The 19,974-nt window shown below is 37.2% G+C and overlaps 1 protein-coding gene across 1 annotated transcript in view; it reads right to left on the bottom strand.

Moving 5' to 3' along the window:
• PTPRM (protein tyrosine phosphatase, receptor type, M) overlaps positions 1 to 19,974 on the bottom strand; it is a 465,580-nt gene that overhangs the window by 321,058 nt on the left and 124,548 nt on the right. Inside the window, exons 5-6 of the mRNA XM_014540254.1 lie at positions 17,586 to 17,760; positions 11,980 to 12,273 (exon numbers count right to left, since the gene is read on the bottom strand). Of these exons, the coding sequence (XP_014395740.1) occupies positions 11,980 to 12,273; positions 17,586 to 17,760 (469 nt within the window). The remainder of the gene's footprint in view (positions 1 to 11,979; positions 12,274 to 17,585; positions 17,761 to 19,974) is intronic.

Genomic DNA, 19,974 nt, shown 5'->3' with positions numbered 1-19,974 from the left:
CTACTACATATCTGGCCATCTACCTAGAATGAATAAATTTATGTTTGGATTGAATTGAAGTCTAATGAAACTTTTATCATATATTAATATATATGGATAGTCCTAAAGGGTATGATTGATTTAACTACATACAATTTAAACATTTCTCCTTAAAATGTACCACAAATAAAGTCAAAAGGCAAATGGTGGAATGAGGGAAAATATTTATAAAATATATATGATAAACAAATGACTAATAACCCTACTAATAGAAACCATTCCTACAAACTGAAAAGGAAAAGATTGGAAAACCATCCTAAAGATAAAATAGTAATCTGATGGTGCAAAAAATACAAAAAGTCAATAAACACATGAAAGAAAATGAAATACAAATTAAAATAGTAACATACCATTTCTAAATCAATAAACTGACAACCAATTTTTAAATAAGCTTTAATATTCAGTGCTCAAAAGCATGTTCAGAAAGTTCTGTTCTCACACCTTGTGGGAGTTTACTAGTAACTTGCTAGCCTTCTGGAAAGTAATGTGAGATCTAGTAATATCTTAGATGCACTTTGGCCCACCAATTCTACCTTAAAAGTATAATTTATAGGAATAAAATGTTTTATTATAAGGAAATATATATATTATTTATGTATCACTTTTTATAGAAAATAACAAGAACCTACCCATCAAAAAAAGGAAGGCTGAATAATTAGGGTATAGATACTCCAGCATAATAAATAGTCACTACTAAGAATGAGTTAAATCTGTATACAAATATATTGCATTAGACTTTAGCAACTAAAGAGATGTTTGGAAAATATTTAGAGATGTAAAGTAGATTTTCAGAATACTACTATGTAAAATATGATCTCATTTTGTTATAATTAGTAAGGAGTAGACCTGGGACATACATTGACCTTTACTGTATACATCTACATGGGCATAGAGAGAGACGCCAAAGGATAAACACCTATGTATTATCTCCAGGCAAGGGACTGAAAGAAAGTTGAGGAAATCTACTAATAACTATTTTATCATATATTTCTGATTTTTGCCTCTTACATAGCATCTATGATTTCAGCAATTAAAATGGATAATTAACCAGATATAAACATTAACAAATCAAATGGTATTCATGATAAATTCATGATCCAAATTAATAGCAATATAGCCTATCTAAAGAGAATGAAATAACTTATACTATTTAATGAAAAAAATATTTTCTTTTTTTATTGGTTTTTAGAAAGGGAGAAAGGTAAAGAAACAGCAATGTGAGAAAGATACATTGATCTGTTGCCTCCGTGACTGGGGATAAAACCCACAACCTAAGGTATGTGTCCTGACAGGGAATTGAACCTCTGACCTTCCTGGGTACAAGGCAACACTCCAACCAACTGAGTCACACAGGCCAGGGCAAACGGAAATATATTTTAACATCTGAATATTCTCTACTGATTATTTATACTAGAAAGGGTTTTCAATGCCAGTTATTAATATGAATCTACAGTCTCTTGTTTATATCTATATGAAAGAAATACTGCTATTTGGTTGGTAGAAATATTTTACATAGTTTTATTACTTTTATTTCTCATTCTACAAGGGTAATAACATGGATGGAAGATCAGCAATTTTGACATCAAACAGTGCTATTATCTTTCTTATTTTAATAATAGGTATAACCTTACTTTCTAATAAAATGTCTTGTATTTGTAGTTTTAATTTCATGTATATGTATTATTCATTTTTAAAGCTTTCTATTCACTGGTAATTTATTCTAATAGGTAATGTAATCACCAGTTCTTTATATTCTTAAAATTAATTTATAAAAAATATTACACAAACAAAGGAACATGGTTAACCTTTATAAACTAAAATTTTGACATATCATCAAGCTTTTATAATCTGTTGTTATTACTGTGGAGGTTTTAGCTCTCATCTATTTCACCTAGTTTGAACAACATAAGCAGCATTATCCTTACAGATGAAGTAGGCAAGTTCTATTTTAGTGGCCAAATATCATTGCATGTGTTAGGATAAGTTATCTGTCCACATTAATGGGGACAAATAAGCCGAGAGCAGGTTTGATAAGAGAGTGCATCTGAAAATGCTTAGGGAACAATGGACAGAAGTACACAGCATGTATAAGGTCAAAGATAAAATCCACCTATTTCCCAATTCATGAGATTGGTTCTGAACATGCTGAGTTTGAGATTCCAGGCACAAGCAAATAGCATAGCTGGTTGGTTAAGAGTGAGTGAACTTTTCCTAATATGTCTTGAAAACAAAGGCCATTCTGGAACTGGTTCTTATGCCCTTGGGTCAGAGGCGCAGAATACAAGCCTGCCTCAGAAGCAGCCTTCATAGTGAAAGATTTTTCCCGTGTATTTCAATTCCTTAGATCCACAGCATCATGACCCCATCACCAATCTCATTCAATAAGGATCCTCTACCTTCCTGAGGTCTGTAGGCAAACGAGCAAAGGGAAAGATAACCCCTGAGACATCTGGGTCATACCCCATAGAATGCCTTGCTACTCAAATCAAATGATGGTTGTCAATCTCTGTGTGTTCGGGGCAAACTTAGAGGCCCTCATTCTTCAAAGAGTTAAAGTGTCCAAAATGTTCATCAAGTCACTAATAATTGCAAAACGTCCTATACCACAGACTAACAAGATCTCACAGGTCAGTAAAACATTCACATTCTCTTTTCTTTGCCACTCTAGGTCACTATGTTGTTCTATCCTGATAACACTTGAAGAGTCAAAATGTTCTCCTAGTTTTTAAACATGTTGTCATTTTTTGACATGAACTTGAGAAGATGCATATATCTTTTGTTTTACTTAAGGCAAACTGCAACTTGATGTGTGTGTGTCAAACAAAACCCAAACTACTCAGCTTAATAATTCTATTGGGAGATTTTGCCATAGTAGTACGTATCCTCAATTGTAATAAGTTTCTTAATTTTACAAAAGGGTCAGAATTTATTAGCAAGCCTACAGAGTTCAGGGTAAACCTGGTGAACCAAGTACTCTGCTAACCATTTTTTATTCCTTATCCCATTTCATTCTTCCAGCAGTGCTATGAAGAGGTGCTAGTACTGGTAGGAAATTGATTAGAATTATTAAAAAACTTAGATTCAGGACATTTTAGTAATTTGTTGAGTTATTTTTTAGCTCAACCCAAGACAGACTTTAAAGTAAAGGAAGTTAACCAATAAACATTTGTCTTCTCTAAATATGTCCAACATATGCACAAAGCAGTGACAAAATTACAAACCTTTGTGGCAATTTAGAATGGTCAATCATAGTACAAGTTATATAAAAAAATATAAGTATGCAGTACATATTGATTATGTAGGGGACCCCAGTATGTAAATGCTTATATAGAGACCATAAAATACAACTCTACTGAACCATAAATTTGATAAGGCATTTAATCTAATACAAATTAATAATTTCATTGAAAATACTTTTTTTTGCTAAATATATGAGATTTGGGGTAAAATTTAGATGACCCATGGTATCTTTAAATATTGTGCAAATAAGATTTAGTAACTGTCATCCTTTTTCTAGAAGACTCTGTTGTGGGAAGCAAAGGCATCCCTAAGCATCCCAGTGGCCTCAGTACCATACTCAACATACTGTAGTTGGTATTCAAGAAGGGACAAATACTGATAGCGCTGATGTTTCACTGTGATAGTGAAACCCCCTTTACAGAGACTGATGGAATCAGAGCATTAGAACAAGGAATCTGCGCAAGCTGCTAATTGACAGACCTACCTACAGGGTGGGTATGCATGAAACACAGAATTTATTCTTTTATTTAAAATATATTTTATTGATTTTTTTACAGAGAGGAAGGAGAGGGATAGAGAGTTAGAAATATCGATGAGAGAGAAACATGGATCAGCTGCCTCTTGCACAACCCCTACTCGGGATGTGCCTGCAACCAAGGTACATGTCCTTGCCCGGAATCAAACCTGGGACCCCTCAGTCTGCAGGCCGACGCTCTATCCTCTGAGTCAAACTGGTTAGGGCCAGAGTTTATTCTTGTATTATTAATTATTGTTTTGTTTTCCATATGAACAACTGTAAGCCTCCTTTTGCCCCATCTTGTAAAAAATGTGGCCTCAAACAGTTCTGTGATATTTTTCATTGTTAAATGACCCATCACAGGCACAGCTGGGTGAGGTAACTGATAATTTCCAGATCTTTTCATTTTCTCAAACTCCTCAGCCTATTCAAAGCGACGCGGGAAGCTGCCTATAAAGGCTTCCAAACAGGGCCTGGAAGAAGGACTGCTGGCATACTCATTCTTCACAGCCAAAAACCCTGCCCGACACCTTCTGGGAACTATCTCTGCACTCAATGAAAGTCAATGGATGACTAAAGGCAACTGTGTTCTTCTGTCTGATCTTTTCTTAGGTTATTTTTATTTATTTATCTATTGAATTTATTAGGGTAACATTGTTTAAGCACTTCTAAACCTCCCACACAAGATTTCTCTGTGTGGCCAAAGAGTTTAGTTGGGAGAAAGTGCTGGATTGAGGTTCAGGTATTACAAAGCCAGTGGGGCATGAAGATCTATAAGGAAGCAAAAGAATATATTATAATAAATAAGATACTACATTGCTACTATGTTATTGTCCTCTGCCCAATTCAATGCTACTCAATGCTGTCTTTATCTCTGCAGTCTAATAGGGCAGATACTTTTTATGCCCTTCTAATGTTTATAATTTAAAAAGGTTCTTAATGGCTCAAAGTGTTGGAAATGCATTAAAAACATATTGACCATTGGCAGAGCTATTTTAGAATTAAAATTAGAACACTTTAATTTTTTCTCCTGGTAAATAAACTTATAAAAAAATAAATTCTGTTCCATTCAATGAGGTCCTTGGCCTGTATTCCTTCTGAATAACAGCCATTGTTAGATCTTAGATGAGTTCCTAGCTGCTCCTGAGGGCCCATGGGTCAGCCCTGTAAGTCCAAACACATGTTGTAAAGCCAGGGGCAGCTTTGTACAGAAAAGATAAATCTGACTCTCCTTGATTTAGGAAGAAAACAAATCCAGTCTTGGCAGTGTTTAATTTCAGATCAGCACCACTGAAACCAGACTGGTGTTTTTTTTCTCTCTTACAAGAGGAACTAAGAATAATAAATAAATAGACATGGGCCGGCCTTCATTGGAATGCAGGCATCATGCAGTTTGGGCTTTGTGAAAGACCCCCTTGCCAAGAAACCTACTCAGTACTCATTTCCCATAAGTGAGTCTCATTCAAGTGTACTTAAAATGAGCCAGTCCAGTGCCACATTTCACAAACTGGATGGATTAAAATTAAAAAAAAAACAATATCAACCTAAATGTCATGTGGTTTAGACTGGACCTGGTGGGAAAGAGTATGCTTCTACATAATCTATACTAAAAGACGGTTTCAGGTATATGATAAGACAATACAGAACTTTAGCCTTGTAGTTAGCAGAACATTCCCATAGGCAAGGATGCAGGACCTCTGCCTTGAAGGGCTGCTGATCCCTTGCTCATGTACGTAATGTGTTCATCAAAGTGGATGAGCAAGATAGGAGAGGGCTACACAGGTACATCTGTTCTAATGCAACAGTACAACTACCATGTTGGAAACAAGAACAGGTGATACAGGAAAATGTACATCATAACAGGTTGGCACAAACACAGTCTCTCTCAGACCAAGGAGCATTTGAAAATGAGTGACTGGAAGGAGATGAAACATATGTCCCACCTCTTGTGTCACTAAAAGTACTACAGATGAAATGGCTATAACTGCATATCATCAAAGCAACTGAGTAGAACAAAATCAAATTGTAATGTAGCACATATTCAATGTTTTGATTATAGTTATGTAAAAGGTTCTAATTGGCATATATAAAACAAATATACAGCTCTACAAATAGGTATTAAACTCACTCACCCTTACTAGTTTAAAATAATGGCATTATTTTTAAAAACCCTCTAATTTCTTATATTACTCTTTATTACTGACCTATAGAAACCTGACTGTTGATGGGATGGCTATAATACTCTGACATAGTACCTCTAGGTACTTCTTTGTAATTCGGCTCTCTGGAAACACAGCAGCACTACCTTCTTTAGTAGGCAAGATTTCTATAAGTCATAAAGATAAAGGATTTTTAATTTAATTGAAAGTCAAAGTTGGTGCTTACAGTCTCAAGAATCCCATAAGCTAAGCATATGTAACACAATTATCAGAGTAATTAAAAGGGTACAATTACACATGCTATAATATGAATGAATCTTGAGGACATAATGCTATACTATATGCTAGACACAAAAGGACAAATTCTGTATGACTCCACCTATATGCGGTACACAGAGTAGTTGAATTCATAGACACAGAAAATAGAGTAGTGGCTGACGGAACCCAGGGAAGGAATTATGGTGAGTTGGTATGGGTACAGAGTTCCAGTTTTGCAAGATAAAAAAGTTGTAGATCAGATGACTATACTTAACATTATTGAACTATGCACTTAGAAATAGTTAAGATAGTAAATTTTGTTATTTTACCACATTTAAAAAATTTTAAGATAATATTTTAATAATCTCCTGCCTGTCCACTCTCTATCACTTTCTCTATTTTTCTTCAGAGCATTTATCATATTATATATCCATGGATACATATTTGTTTATTGCATGTACATGTCCTCCCTCCAATACTCCCAAATTTATCAGTTCTGAATGCAGGATCTTGTCTTGTTGTTATACCTTTAGGGCCAGGGAATGTAACTTGCAAATACGGATGCTCAATAAATATTTTGGGAATAAATTTTTAAAAGGTGTAATCATTTGTTTTTCAAAGATTTTTAGTTCTTTAATTCTAAAAAACACATTCAGTTTAGCTTTTTTTTTCACTCTCACTAGTCTTAATTGTTAAGTCTTTAGTTTATCATCATCCTTCTTTGACTCCTGGGGCCAATTATTAGCAAGCCACTTAACCACAGTTAAACAATAACTAGGATATATAAAAAGCAATATCCCAAAATAAAACACATAAAAAGTCCACTGTGAAAATTAATCTAACTGCATTATCCGTTTCTCTTTTTCAAGTAGCTACCACTTAATGGCTTGTGATGTGCAGGCTGCACATAATTATAAGAATAGAAGATATAATAGAAAACACAAACTAAATTGCATTTTGCTTAACTGGATATTGAAGTAATTTCAACTCTCTGAGGTTACCCAACCATAGCTTAACTGCAAAGTTGGAAAATAACTAGATATGTGTTTAACTCTTGAAACTAGTTCCTGACTATAATCATTAAAATAAATACCCCATATAGGCAGAGCACTTTTATAACTTGTAAAATACCTTTATAAATAATATATGATCTAATATTAAAAAAAAAACTCTGACAGGGCAGATGTTACTGCCCTTATTTAAAGATGAGGTACACCTGGCCTGTGTGGCTCAGTGGTTGAGCATAGACTTATGAACCAGGAGGTTGCAGAGTCAATCCCCAGTAGGGGGCATGCAAAAGGCAGCAGATCAATGATTCTCTCTCATCATTGATGTTTCTATCTCTCTCTCTCCCTCTCCCTTCCTCTCTGAAGTCAATAAAATATATTTTAAAAAATATAGATGAGGAGGAACATTGAAACATGGAACAGACTGATGAATCTCAGAGGGAAGGGGGGCAGGAGGGCAGGAAGAAATTAACCAAGGACTTATATGCATCTATACATAACCCATGGACACAGACAATAGTACCGTGAAGGGGGCCAGTGGGGAAAAAATACTTTCAACAATAAAGATAAATTAAAATAAAAAAGATGAGGTAAAACCACAGAAGTTAAATGATTTGATCAAGGTTGGAATTTTCAGATGCACAAGAAGCGAGAACTCTGGAAGTGTGCTACAATACAATTCTTGCAAGATTTCGGAGCAGGTAATGAGATTGTGTCTATTAGCCACACATGAAAATCAATTCCACTGCACAGAGCAGGACAATAAATAGTGATCTGGCCATTTTAACGCAAGAAGCAAAATAGATTTTCATGGATGTCACCAAAACATGATAGGACAGATCTCATTGGTTCAGCACAAAAATGAAAAGAAAGCTTGTCCCAAAGAAACAGATTTAATTTAAAAGAACGAGAGAATGATGTCTGTCATCAAGTCAATGCTCAACTGCAGAAAATCCTATGAGCCCATATTATAAAACAGCGGTCCTCAGATTTTCAGCGTATCAGATTAGTAAATTTCTAAAACATCTAAGGTAATGAGATCAGGTTGCTAACATCTAACTCCTTTGATTGAAAATGTTAAATAATTTTTAAAAATTTTAAATGGCAGTTAACTTTTATTAACCACTTGCTATATGTAAGATTCTCTTCTAAGCACCTTCTTTCCATTACATATTAAGGTGTCATGGCCACATGACAAGACACGTGTTACTATTATCTACAACACTTATATTATTATTATCACCCCTGTTTTATAGATAAGGCAACAGAGGCCCAGAGAAGGTAAGCAGTTTTTCCAGGTTACATATATAGCTCTGGGCAGAGCAGCCAGGTCCCAGAGCCTGTGTTCTCAATTGCGGACTCTTGCTCTAGTACTCTCTGACGTCATCATTTCATAAAAGGGGGATATTTTAGCATAAAACCCAGGCAGGACATTTCAGAATAAAAGCCACTTCTTAAAATTTAATCTATTTACCAGTATTAAAAACTCACCATTTCCCCCCACCCCTTTTGCTCAGATTTTTTTGTAAACCTCCACTGGCTGGCAAAGCAGGACTTGATAAGCATGATTATGGAGTTCTTGGGCAAGGATAACATAGGAGCGAAATTCAGACTATCAGGGTAGAAACAGATGACGCACCATCTCATTAGAAAGAGAACAACACAGGAATCATAGAATCTTTATATTGAGATTCTTCAGGTTCAACCAGCTCAATCCTCTTCAGAGTACAGGTTCCCTTCTACACTGTCAGGTTCTGCTGGAATGGATAGGCCATTGGAAAGCCACTATTCATGATTCAACTCTAGACAAATTTGCACAGACACTGTTCTTCTCCACTACCTTTCTAATTTCTTTCCATCATTCCTCACTGGTTGAGCAAGGTTCCAGAACCATTCCTATTCTAGGTGCTATCTCTTGAGCACAGTCTGTTTTATGTTCTCTTTCTTAAAATGCAGGAATAGAAATAAACACAACAGTGTAGGGAAGCTAAGTAGAACTGGTAGAGTAAGACTATCACCTCATTTTGCTTTCTTAATACAATCTAGGATTATATTAGATGTTTTTGGGGGATGAGGCAATAGCATTATAGATAATTAACACAGTATGGATCATATTATAGATTCATATACATTTAAGCCAAACCCTCAGTCTCTTTTTTATATATGATGTTGCTAATTTTTATTACTCTAGTTCCATACTTGTACTCTTGGCTTTTTACATCATACCAGATGGATGTGGAATTATTCCTCCTATATATCACCCTAATATTCACCCACAAGTTCAAGCTGGTCAAGGACATTTCCACCGACTTTGCAGAATGCTTAGAGCCCCTCCCAGCTTTTGAGACCCATGACTTGCTCTTTATGAACCGTAAGTGCTCACAAGCCATCTGAGCAATAGTCTGTGGCCACTATCTAATTTTTCAGTCTATAGTTTGTACCAGCTATCTTTTTTCTTTGTAACTCAGTCTGCTTTCCACAATGTCCCACTGCTCACCAACAGCAGTCACCAGTCTCATCTTCAGATTTTCTCAAAAGCCTCAGGTCAAGAAAGCATATCTCTTCCTCCAGTAAAAAGTCTCATTTGACTTCACTTCCCTCACCCACATACTATGCCTCTTATTTTAGTTTTGATTCTCTCACCTAACAAATCCTAGGCCTGACTTGTTCAACTACAGCCATTTCAAAAACATTTAATGTCAGTGCATGACACACCAGGAATAGTGTCAACGGCAGGTTGCAATGGTAAGAGAAACAGAGTGCTTTAACATTGGGCTTCCTTGCTTAAGTGAGGCTTAATACTTTAAGATACAGTGCTGGTATACAAATATCAATTCAAAATTGGTTTTAATTTTTTAAAAAAGGACTGTCAAGCTATTATAAAGGCTCACTGTCTCTCTGAGAGTTATATATTTACACATCATGCAGCAATAACAAAGAGGCTTCCTGAAAACAGAAATGCAGGCATTGTACTCCAGGGAAATGTATATAGTAATTGTGTCAATAACTGAAGTATACAGGCAGCAAACTAAGAGAAAAGACAAAATATGTAAAAACAAGGGAACTAGAAACATAAAGTAGGTGGGGTTGTAGATGGCTAGAATAAAACATTGTATCCTCTCCCCAGTCTTGAGAACTGAAATTCTAACCTTCTTTTGGAGAGAGAGGGAGACTTTATATTGGCACACCCCAAACAGGATTCCTCAAAATAACACTGAGGTAGAATAACACTGAATGTACTGCTTACAGGGCCTGCTCAGAGAAGGACAGAGATTATGCAGGCTCTTATCCCACCTGTGATAAGGAGATCATAGTATCTACTCTGGATACAATATAGGCAGTTATAAAATAAATTACAGATTTGAAATAAATTCCTATATTATAAAATTACATGTATAATGTTTTCCACAGCTATTGTTTGCATTACAACAGATAAGAAATTATTTCACAAAAAGGAAGGGACATTCATTCAACTAAAGAGAACGAGGAAATGACATGGCTTACAGAACTGAGGAGGAGAAAGGGCTATCAAACTCCTTCCTCCTTGGACCCACCAATCAGGGCTGTGGGGACAAACAGTCCAAACAGCAGTTCTTACTCCAGAGACCCTGCACTGAGGGTGACATGAGCATGCCGGTCTGGATCTGGCAAACATACTCGGGCCCATCACCTATCCCCAGAAGAAAAATCTACTTGCTCCCCTTTCTAACAAAAACCTTAAAACAACTAAATCAAACAAACAAAAAAACTAAACAGAATTTTTTTCCATGAGTTTTGAACTTGTGGAAACAGTGTACTCCAAATTATAAAGAAAAAATGAAACATCTACAACTGTTAAGGTTTAATCATGTCTCCTACCAGTCAGGGTCAAACTGTACTCTCAGTATATTTAAAACTAAAAAAAGAAATGAAAGTGATGTGTGTCTTCTTAAATAATGCTATCTGAAGAATCAATTAACTCCATAAAAATGTATGGAATCTCTTCACCTGAAGCCACAACTGAGTATAAAGGGGCTGTTCATTTAAATAATCAAAGAACACTTCAGTATCCCAATATACAATTTCTCTCTACTTCTGGCGAGAGAGGAGCCACAAAGAAACAATACCATCTCCTCTAATGGGAGCTATCTTCAGGTTTTTATTTTTACAGGACTCGCCATTTCTCTGTCCATCAACCCTACTTTTATTTAAGCTGCAGAGCGGGTTCAGCACAATTAGAACTATATAATCTAAACTCAATGACGGCATGCAGCCCACAAATCCTCCCTGCTTATTTAACAAATGGGCTCCATGTCATTGGCAAGCAGCTCTCCATTAAATATCCATCAATAAAAACACAGCTTTAAAGCTATCTCGTAGATGAAATCTATTATTCCAAAGCTCCTCTAGGCTATAAACCTATTAACTGTGAACATAAAACAAAGAGCCCAGGAGGAGAGGATCTGACCTATAAACAGACATCATTAAAGCGGGTATCTGTCAACTTTAGTGATAATTCCTACTTGAACTGTGTGGTACTCATGGAAAGGTGTAAAGAAAGAATGGTAAGAGAAAGGAGTGGAGACTGCCTGAGAGATACTCCAAGCCTTGTGGTCCCCAAATCCACAGGCTGTTGGGCTACTGTGCCCAGGCAAAGGGAATTATCTGTCCTGTTCAGGATGCTGCCAGAGCTGGGGGGGCAGTAGGCACCTGATGAACACCAATGCTGCAGGTCAACACCCATGAAGACAATGACAACAGTCCCGCTTCCCACACTCACCAGCACACTTCGTTCTTGTTCTGAGGGCTGGCCCAGGAGATCCAGTGCCACCCTCCCCTGGCCTGGTGAGGAGCACGCTGATCTCATACTCCGTATCCGGGTCCAGGTGCCCAATCTTATAACTGGGGGAGTCCACTGGCTGCCGGTCATTCCAGCTCCCACTTGCCGTGCAGTATTCCACCTCTCGGGCAATGATGGGCCCGTCACCGTTGATGGAGTTGGCATTGAGTTGTATCCACAGGTAGGTTGCCCCCACTGAGGCCAGCTGAGGTGGAGCAATTGGAACTGGTGGTTCTGAAAAGCAAACCCAAGAACCATCTTTCAGACACTCTGGTCTTCAGTTTTGAAGGCGTTAAGCACAAATCAATTATAAAAATATAGAAGACATTAACATTTCTGGAATAAAATGATTAAAACTGTTTTGTTTAGTTTTTTTTAATACATTTTTATTGATTTCAGAGATAAAGGGAGAGGGAGAGAGAGACAGAAACATCAATGATGAGAATCATTGATTGGCTGCTTCTTGCACGCCCCCTGTTAGGGATTGAGCCTGCAACCAGGACATATGCCCTTGACCAGAATTGAACCTGGGATCCTTCAGACCACAGGCTGACGCTCTATCTACTGAGCCAAACAGGCTAGGGCTTGTTTAGGTTATTAACATAAAGTATACTGATACAGGTTCTCACAATGTTCAAATGTGTGAAATAAACCATTTTTAAAACCTAAGCTTGCTTGAGTAGGTATATATCTCCAGTTTGTTTTAGAACACTTCTCATTTTTCTCAGCTACACAGACTTCAAAGGATCTTTTACCACTAAAAGTGACTTCTTAAAGCTCTCGCAAGTGGTAGTATTTAAGCTCTAGGAGGCACTCTATTGTCAGCCTCCTTATTGAGAATATCTTTGAAATCATCAAAGGTGCTAGTTATCTCTATCATTAAATTTCACTTCTTTATTTTTATAGTAAAAATATCACTTTAAAAACAGAGCTGAAATTATGGTTTATTTCATCATAAATGCACACCCAAGAAGACTCATTCCCAAGAAATGATCACAATGGATTCATTTAGCTTCAGGAGAAGCCAACAGTGTAGATAATGAAGTCCACCATGCTGCTGTTCTGGGCACTTCCAGTAATGGGTCTTATTAAATCAGTGAATAGAAAGGAAAGCTCTGAAGCAAAGCACAAGCTATGCCCACTTGATGAAACTCTAAGTAATCAATAGCAAACACTCTTTACAACCCAAGAAAGTCTCTCATTAAAACCTGAGACCAACTCTTTTTCCATATGATTGTCTGAGAAGAGAAAAGAGAGACAGATAATCTTGTTTTAAACAGTATTCCCAGTATATTATTCAGGGGCTAGTTGAATGGCTCTTCAGGCACCATTGAAGGCATTCCATATGCCAATGTCATTATGAGTGGTATCACACATCATATTAGGAAAGAAGATAACTGTATAAAATACTATATTAATGAATCTCCACATTAAAAAATAAAGATTCAGTGATTTATTTTAAAAATATGTCTGCAGGTCGCTTGTGCCTCTTTGGTGTGTTTTTGCTTTCAACTCCCCATTTAGCTCATATGAATGCATGGAAAATAAAGCACGCTACGTTCCATTACGCTTACACAGGCTTGCATGCCACAACTTCTCTCTGCTCTGTGGCACATGCACCTAATTGATCACAGTCATGCTTCCTGTTGAATGAAACCTCAGGGCAGCTAGTACCATCTGACCTTGGCTTCTGAGATGATATCAGGTGATCCCTAGACTGACTAAAACACCAGCAACATCAGTTCCCTTTGCTGGGATGGGGTGTCTTTGTTCTTTTCTGTATTCAAGGTGTAATAAGTCATATGGACTTTCTAAAAGAGCTGGGGAATCTCAGTAGACGGAATAAAAATAAGACACTAAAGGATTAATTTTATTTGGTGGAATACCAATTTAGTGTAATTTACTAAAATATTGTTCCTATTGTTCATAAATTACAAGTTTGTGCTAACTTTTCATTTTTTTAATAGTTCTGGCTCAACTCATAATGATTTAACATCAGTTTATTTCATTAGGGTGATTCATTGAAACAGGACATGAAATGGGCCTTTTATAGTAGATCCTAAGACACTTATGCAGCTAGATTGAAAGACCAGTTAATTACTCTGATGTTCCAAATGCTATCAAGGATAGCTGAACTGCCATTCAAAATACAATTCAGGGGCAAGGCCACAAAGGTTAGTGAGCACACCTACTCATTTAGGATATTATCTGTAGCCTAAAACAATATATCTTTAATGCTTGTCCTGAGAATATTTTCGCTATTAATTCCCTATTAAGAAAAAGTACCAAATATATTAAATCAAATGAGAGATTTAACTAGAACCTGGAAATAATTGAAATAGATATTCAAAAGGAATTGTGGGTTGCTGGAAGCATTAGTACAAAAATGTCAATATTTAAATTTGAATACATTTCCCAAAGGGAAGGAAAGAAGGAAGGGAGGGAAGAAAATCTATACTAAGCGATAAAAGCAATTTAAAATATTTGATTCAAGTGAAAGTGAAAAGACATCATAAATAATTCTAAATCATACCAGCAATAAAAGAATTTATACACATATTCATATACATATATATATTTCTAATTGATATACATATGTGAATGCCTAATACATATCTCATATAATTAAATAAGAAATTGATATATATGATATATACATGCATTTTGGAAATTATATAAAATGTTTTTGTTGTTGATTACCAAAAGCAATGGTGCTAGAGGGAAAAGAGAGTGGAGGGAGGTTGAAGAGGGGATAAATGGTGATGGAAGAAGACTTGACTTGGGGTGGTGAATACACAATACAATATACGGATGATGTATATAGAATTGTACACCTGAAACCTACACAATTTTATTAACCAATGTCACCTCATATATTCAATAAAAAAAGAAAAAAGAGCAATGGTAGATATCAATAAGATAAGAATAATAGTTAAAAAGTGACCTGGGCTTCATTTGGGAAGTTGGCACCAAATCAGTGTGTGGCCGGCCATAAGAAAGTTATACACTCTATGGACTTTAGTTTTTCCCATTTTTTTTAAAAAAAGCCAGCACTCCAATTACTACATGCCTATAAAAAACTGTTAAAATAGATACAGGTGGCCTAAAAATGTCATTGTATATTTTAAAGTAATCATCTCAAGGTAATATTTATTGAACTAGTAGAATCCAGCATCGTATCTCATCCTATATAATAAAAGTGTAGTATGCAAATTGTCCCCTCCACCAGAAGTTCATTCAGGAGTTCGACCAGGGGGCGGGGCCAGCTGGAGGAAGTGAGGGAGGTCCTGGCCAGCAGCAGTGGCAGGAGGCCTGGCCGGTGGTGGCAGCAGCAGGCGGCTGGGGGAAGGGAGGGAGTACATAGCCAGCAGCCACTAGGCATCCTACCAGTGCACGAATTTTGTGTACTGGGCCTCTAGTTTTAAAATAAAATATTTGCAAAATATGGCTATAAAATAGTAAATGGGGGAAAAGTCAACTTTCAGATTTGAGCCATGACTACAAGCCAGTTGTCACAGGCTATGGCAGTCTGCAGGGGTGGGAACAGATGCCTGCATATTTGTATCACAATGAGCCACAGTACCTCTATTCTGTCATAAGACAGGAAAACTTATGCTGCATAAGAGGGAACACAAACCCACCCAATCCGTGGGTTTGTTTGATCTATCAGACTAGACATTTCTACTTCACTTATAACTTCCAACAAATTAACTTTTTCACAGAGGCAGTTTTTAGAGAAGTGACTTGATTCGCATCATATTGATCACGAAGCATATATGCCTTAAAAACACAGGCTGTGGCTGGTCACTGCGACGCTAATATAGCAACCACAAATCAGGAACAATCACAAGGAACTAAACCAAGATGAAAATCACGGAATAACAATGACAATAAAGAACTGAGCCGTGGAAACACCGTGGCTGCTCTACTGGATTGGTTGGTAAACGGTGTCCATTTTCCACAGGGAGACACCTCACCTCCCAGATGCTTCCGCAGAGTCTGGTGAGCATGCCTATGAAGAGTCTCGGTTTCTTTACAGATATCAAACCTAAACTCAAACACTAGCCAGAGCAGCTAGTAAGAGATTCTCTAGAAACCAAAATTCATGGGATCCAATTTGGCAAATAATTTTCAAGCAGATATTCGGAGTGAGCTTCCTGACACTGAACACCCTTGCTGCAGATTAAGACTGCTGGAGGGTGGCTCACCAATAAATGTTTTCTCTCATAAGCCAGGGCTGACTGGTAATGGCAGCAGTGATTCCACAACAGAAGCACCTGCCCAAATCACCTCTTGATTTTGTAACAGACTATGACCCTCAAGCTTCTGATTCAGTATGGGTGATGTGGGGGAAGGGAGAATAGGTAGGCAGGCATTTATATTTTTTTAAAATTTGGGAAAGGTCCTACTGACATGCATTCCCAAATGAAAAGCACTAATGCACTGGAGCAGAGAGTAAGCATCATCCTGTCCTCCTCCCCCTCCCCATCAGGGCACCAACAGGTGCTGGCTGCTTACTAGGTACCCTGATCTAAGTGCTGTTCACAGACTTTTTGTGTGTGGTCCTTCTGATAGATCTATGGGGCAGGTAATACTTTATGTCTATTTTATACATGAAGGAACAGAAGCACAGAGAGAATACGCTACTGGCCAAAGCCCACAGAGCTAGTGCTGGGGTTTGAACCCTGCAGCCTTTAAAACTGCCTGTATAGAGAAATTTCCTGGCAAAAGCAATAGCTCATTTAAAAGAGATCAATTTTATGCTCCATATTTAGCAAATTCAGGGGGGAAAGTTTAAAAAACAGGCATCATTCTATTCTGCTGGGATGAAACAGCCACGGTCTGCCACACGTTGTCTAAATATGTCTCATGGTACATCTAAAAGTCCAAATTATCCTGTATTGAACCAAGACTTGCCTTAGCAGTTTAATACTATAAACTCCTCAGCTCACATGCAAAAAAGCATTAAACAAGGTAAAGAAAACTTATCCCTTCCCCTGTTTTTCCCTCATCCCCAACCTTCCTGCATCTAATGGCTCAATTTTTCAGTCATGCAAAATATGGTAATAGAACCTAACTGCAACATTATAAATGTTAACTCAGAATTATCAATATGGCTTGTGTGATATGACTGAGCATTTTTATACTGACATTGCTTCATTTTATTAACCATCCTGCTATCATAAACACCCTGGCTGGTGAATATTTGCATTTTAAGTGATTTTCTATCAGTAAAAAAAATTTTATTCCTTAAAAAAATTTATAGGTTGTAATTTCTGTATACAGAGTTGGAAGAAGAACTTGCCAAGAGCACATTCATTGCTTCATATGCAACTAAACCAATGTGAACAAAATACATTTTTCAAAAATACTGCTCACGTGCAAAATTTGTACTTAAAATGCAATCCATCAATATAGCCTGTCAACAAACTACTGTTCAGAAACGTACAAGGATAAGTTTGAGCTTAAAACAAATAACGAACTCACTACCGTGTAAAATATCTATTTTAATAGACTATTTGGGGGTATAAAAATACATTAAATACCTTTAACTACCAATTCAGCATAGTTTGATACGCCAACACCTCCTTCTGTGCGAATCATGCAGCGGTACTTTCCAGCATCTCGTTTTGTCGTATTCACAACATTAAATGAAGCTATGAATCGTCGGGAGCTAGTCACCTTTATTTCCTTCAGAGGAGCATCTCGTACATCAATGCCCTGTATAAATGGGGGTAGGGAAGGCAAAAAGAAACAATATCAGCTGTCATATCGAAACAGCAAGACACCTGATGATATAGCATTGATGTCAATTCCATGCAGATCTTGGTTCCATTGTTTATTACCCATGGGCAGTTGTTCCAGGAGAACAGCTGGCCAGGAAACTGAAATTCTGCTGTATCAACAATTTCAAGATTGAGGGATGCAAAATTAAGTGTGCAGACTTGTCTTGTTTTTGCCCCTTCAAGATATTAATTATGTTATATTAGCTCAACAGGAGGAGAGAAAAAGCACATGGAAAAATTCTTTATTTTGCTCCCAAACTATCATTATTTGGTCTTTTCATAAAACTTTATCATTATTTTCACGCTTGGCTAGGAAACAAAATTAACTCACACGTTACCGTATGACTGACCTCATTTTATATATGAACAAATAAACAATTTATCAAAAATTACATTTAAAATGTAAGTAGGCATTAGCATATTCCTTCTTGAGTAGGTTTGTAGGACTCATCCAAGCTTTATGATATTGCTCCTGAATGTACACAATCCAAGCAGAAGTATATGCTTAATGTTACCTGATACTGAAATGCAACAAGAGCAGGTCCTTTTTACATCCCATAGTCTCAGGACCACATAAAGCACGTCCCACCACTGGGGCAGCTTCATCGTATACTATCCCTGATACATTAAGTAAGTTTTTAGTTTGCATACTTGGAAACCCATTCTATACTTTCTATAGTTTAAAGCCCAAAAGAAGTTTACCAATTTTAGTTCTTTTTTTTTTTATAATTTTCAGGAAAGAGGCTATATTTAAAATGCTATTTGTGAGTGATAAGAGAAAACAATGAGCAAAGACCTTAAAGCTAATGCACGATGCCACACACTATATCCATTTACTCACCTAGCAACCATCTTGGGGTGCCAACCCCATGCTATCATTGTGTTAAGACACTACTAGGCTCACAACAATGAACTAAAGAAAAGTGGCTTCAGTTAGTGGGAAGTATAGGCCTGAATACATAATCACCAACGATGGCTTAAGTAATGAAGGCACAGATCAGGTGGCGGCCAGAAATCACAATGTGACCCAACTTTAGGGATGGTGGCCATGGAGGTCAGTTTGAGGAAGCGACACTGGAGCTGAGATCTGAAGTAGGCAAAGGGGGAGGGGACAGGAGCAGGAAGCTCAAGTGGTTAAAAAGAGCTGAAGGCCTTGGATGTAGGGAAGGCAGCCAGTAGAACCAAGGAGGGAGGCAAGCATGTTTGCATTCAGGGACTTGCAGGCTATATTAAAATGCTTGTATTTATAGTTATGAAAGTACTAGTCTACAAAACAACAAAACTCATCTTTATTACTTGGTGATTTAAATTATGCAAAGTCCTTAAAAGCTTCTATTTGTGATATTTTCTTTGACAGAATGTCCTAATGGACATGACTTTGGGAGTTAGACTGACCAGGGTGTCAAACCTAACTTCAAAGTGATTTATCTTCCTAGAGCCTCCCTTTGCTCATTTGTAACAAGAACATGAAACAACTCACTTTCAGGGTTGTCATGAGAATTTAAAGATGCATTCAAGGACACTGGCATAATGACTGGCACCACACATGAGTGCAAGAAGAAAGGCAGACAAACTCTCAAAATACCACCTTTTTACTGATGCTGCAGAATATGGCTGATGTGCAGTAACAAAGGGCTCACTAATACTGAAAGCACAGAATTAAAACGACTCACCCACACAGCCACAGACCGCATTAGAAAATCACAAGGCCTCCTGTATGTTGGGAGCTGCTGTAAAACTCACAGGGTGGAGGAACAGGGTTCACATAGGGAGTTAGCTCCCAAAGAAAGGGTTGGGCTGTGCATGCTCAGAGCTTCCTTCCTAGGCAGCTCCTGCCTGGCAGAGAAAAAGCATCAGGAGTGCTGCACAAGTACAGTTCCTGCCACAGGGAAGGAAACATCAGGAGTGGGGAATAAGAGTTCCACCAACAACATCTTCAATATTATCTGTCAAAACACCTTTATTAATAGCTTCAAAAATCATAAATCAGAATGTGAAGTCATATATATGCCTTATATGACTTATGTTTGTCTCCTAAATTTGGTCTGAAGAGGGCACCAAGAAGTTAGAAAAACAAAACAAAAAACAAGATCAACCCTAGCCAGTGTACAGAGCCTCTGCCTGCGAACTGAAGGGGCCCGGTTCGGTT

The sequence above is a fragment of the Myotis brandtii genome, unplaced genomic scaffold (assembly GCF_000412655.1).
Source record: "Myotis brandtii unplaced genomic scaffold, ASM41265v1 scaffold240, whole genome shotgun sequence".
In the NCBI taxonomy this organism is placed as follows: domain Eukaryota; kingdom Metazoa; phylum Chordata; class Mammalia; order Chiroptera; family Vespertilionidae; genus Myotis; species Myotis brandtii.
The sequence above is the reverse complement of the archived record's forward strand: the minus strand, read 5'-3'. Positions and strand labels throughout refer to the sequence as shown.